The sequence below is a fragment of the Charadrius vociferus genome, unplaced genomic scaffold (assembly GCF_000708025.1).
Source record: "Charadrius vociferus isolate BGI_N301 unplaced genomic scaffold, ASM70802v2 scaffold301, whole genome shotgun sequence".
NCBI classification, from domain to species: domain Eukaryota; kingdom Metazoa; phylum Chordata; class Aves; order Charadriiformes; family Charadriidae; genus Charadrius; species Charadrius vociferus.
Window position 1 is genome coordinate 1,192,008 of NW_009646842.1, and position 1,653 is coordinate 1,193,660.

General features: G+C 48.3%; 1 protein-coding gene across 1 annotated transcript in view; it reads left to right on the forward strand.

Annotated features, from left to right (window-relative positions):
* The first annotated feature begins 210 nt into the window (after positions 1-210).
* The window catches only part of CHD4 (chromodomain helicase DNA binding protein 4), a 24,851-nt gene continuing 23,408 nt past the window's right edge, over positions 211-1,653 (forward strand). Inside the window, exon 1 of the mRNA XM_009892532.1 lies at positions 211-372. Coding sequence (XP_009890834.1) covers positions 276-372 — 97 coding nt within the window. The 5' untranslated portion in view covers positions 211-275. The remainder of the gene's footprint in view (positions 373-1,653) is intronic.

The window sequence follows — 1,653 nt, forward strand, 5'->3', positions numbered from 1 at the left end:
TGACTCGGTTTAATATCTAGTGTCTTCAAAGCCTGCTTCATCACAACTCTAAGCTGATACTTGCTGCCAGTGTTTCTATTATCTGTAGCCTTCAAATCCAGTAAAGTTGCTGTCTAAGCTTTCTCACGGATCCTCTTGGTAGCACTATTGCTTGGGAAGACAGAGTTCAGGTCTGCTATAACTTCCTCTTTTTCTTTTCAATGAAGTAAGTACTGGCTTGACTGGCAAGAAGACGGCACCCTGTATAAGCCCAGACCTCCCCCAGTTCGGAGGATATGGCATCGGGCATTGGATCTCCATCACCATGCTCGGGGGGCAGCGATGATGACGAGATGGAGATCCTGCTCAACAACGCTATACCCCAGCATCCAGGTATGGAGAGCCTGCAGGGTGTGTGTGTGAAATGGGGGTAATGCTGGTCTCATAGCTGGATATGTGAAATATATGATGTGCTTGGGCATTGCTTTTTTTTTTTTCACTACAAGTCACACATATGTTTTTGATATCCAAGTCCTAGGGTTACTTCAAAGTGTGAGGCTCGAGGCTTTGTGTCAGGTGGAGCTGACTTTGTTCCAAGCCACTGCAGGTTGTTGAGGCCCATGCTTTGAGGAGGTGTAAGGGGTGGAGGCAGAGCGTCCAGTTCTGACGGGGTACCAAAATGCCTGCGAGTTTCATATTTTGTGAATGGGGAGGAGGAAGGGGGGTAGTATGTGAAAGGGCAGGGTACCTGTCTTTCTTTCATCTGGGAACTCAGACTGGTTGACTGGTCCGGAGAAAACTGCCCTGGGCTGTTGCGTGACCCACTTTCCTTCATCACCACACCCAATTACTGAGGTTTCTTATGGTTCTCGCTCCATGCTGCTTGTTCACCTTTGCTTTTCTTGTTGTCTTTGTACCTTACCTTTTCCCTTGTGTTTGCATCCTCCTCATCAATAAGAGACTTGAGTTAGAGCCCTGGGTGCTGTTCTGTTTTGGGTTTTTTTGTTACTGCTGCTGTTGTTGATGACTTGCTCTGTGGACCTACATCTGCCTTCTCTGCTTCCTTGTCAAACGCAATAATGTATATCCCGATATGCTGGTTTGTAAGATAAGTTTGAGTTTTCCTACTAACTCATGCTGTAGTCTTGTGGTGATGTATAAGAGGAATTTTGCAACTGGAAATGGAAAATGGTCCTGTGAGCTTTTTGGGTTTTTTTGATTTGGTGTTTTTTCTTAAGCTTTGACTCTGGGGTTTTCTGGCACCTCTGAAATCTTGGGCAGAAGGGGACTGTCAGTAAGCCTTGTAAGGAAAATCTTGGTGAAGAAAAACTGTTAAGACCCCTGCAAACTGGAGAGATTTAGGTAATACCTTGGAAAGGATGGGACACTAGAGGCTCTAAATCAGACCTTGGGGGAGAAGAAGTGGTGGGTTCCCTGAAAGACCTGGTGTTGCAGGAGCAAAGAGACATCCATCGGTTGGGAGTATGGCAGGGGCCAGGAGCGGGACCCCATGTTCTGAGAGCTTGACCCTCTGCTGTTTTCACCCCCTGGCTGCCGTAGCTCCTCTGACCTGTGGCTTCCTCCATCCTGCCCAGCTCCTGTGGTCAGGAGGCCATTTTCCCTTGGAGGGAGAAGGAGTGACTCTGGCTGTGTGCGGTGGGCGGGGCGGCGGGG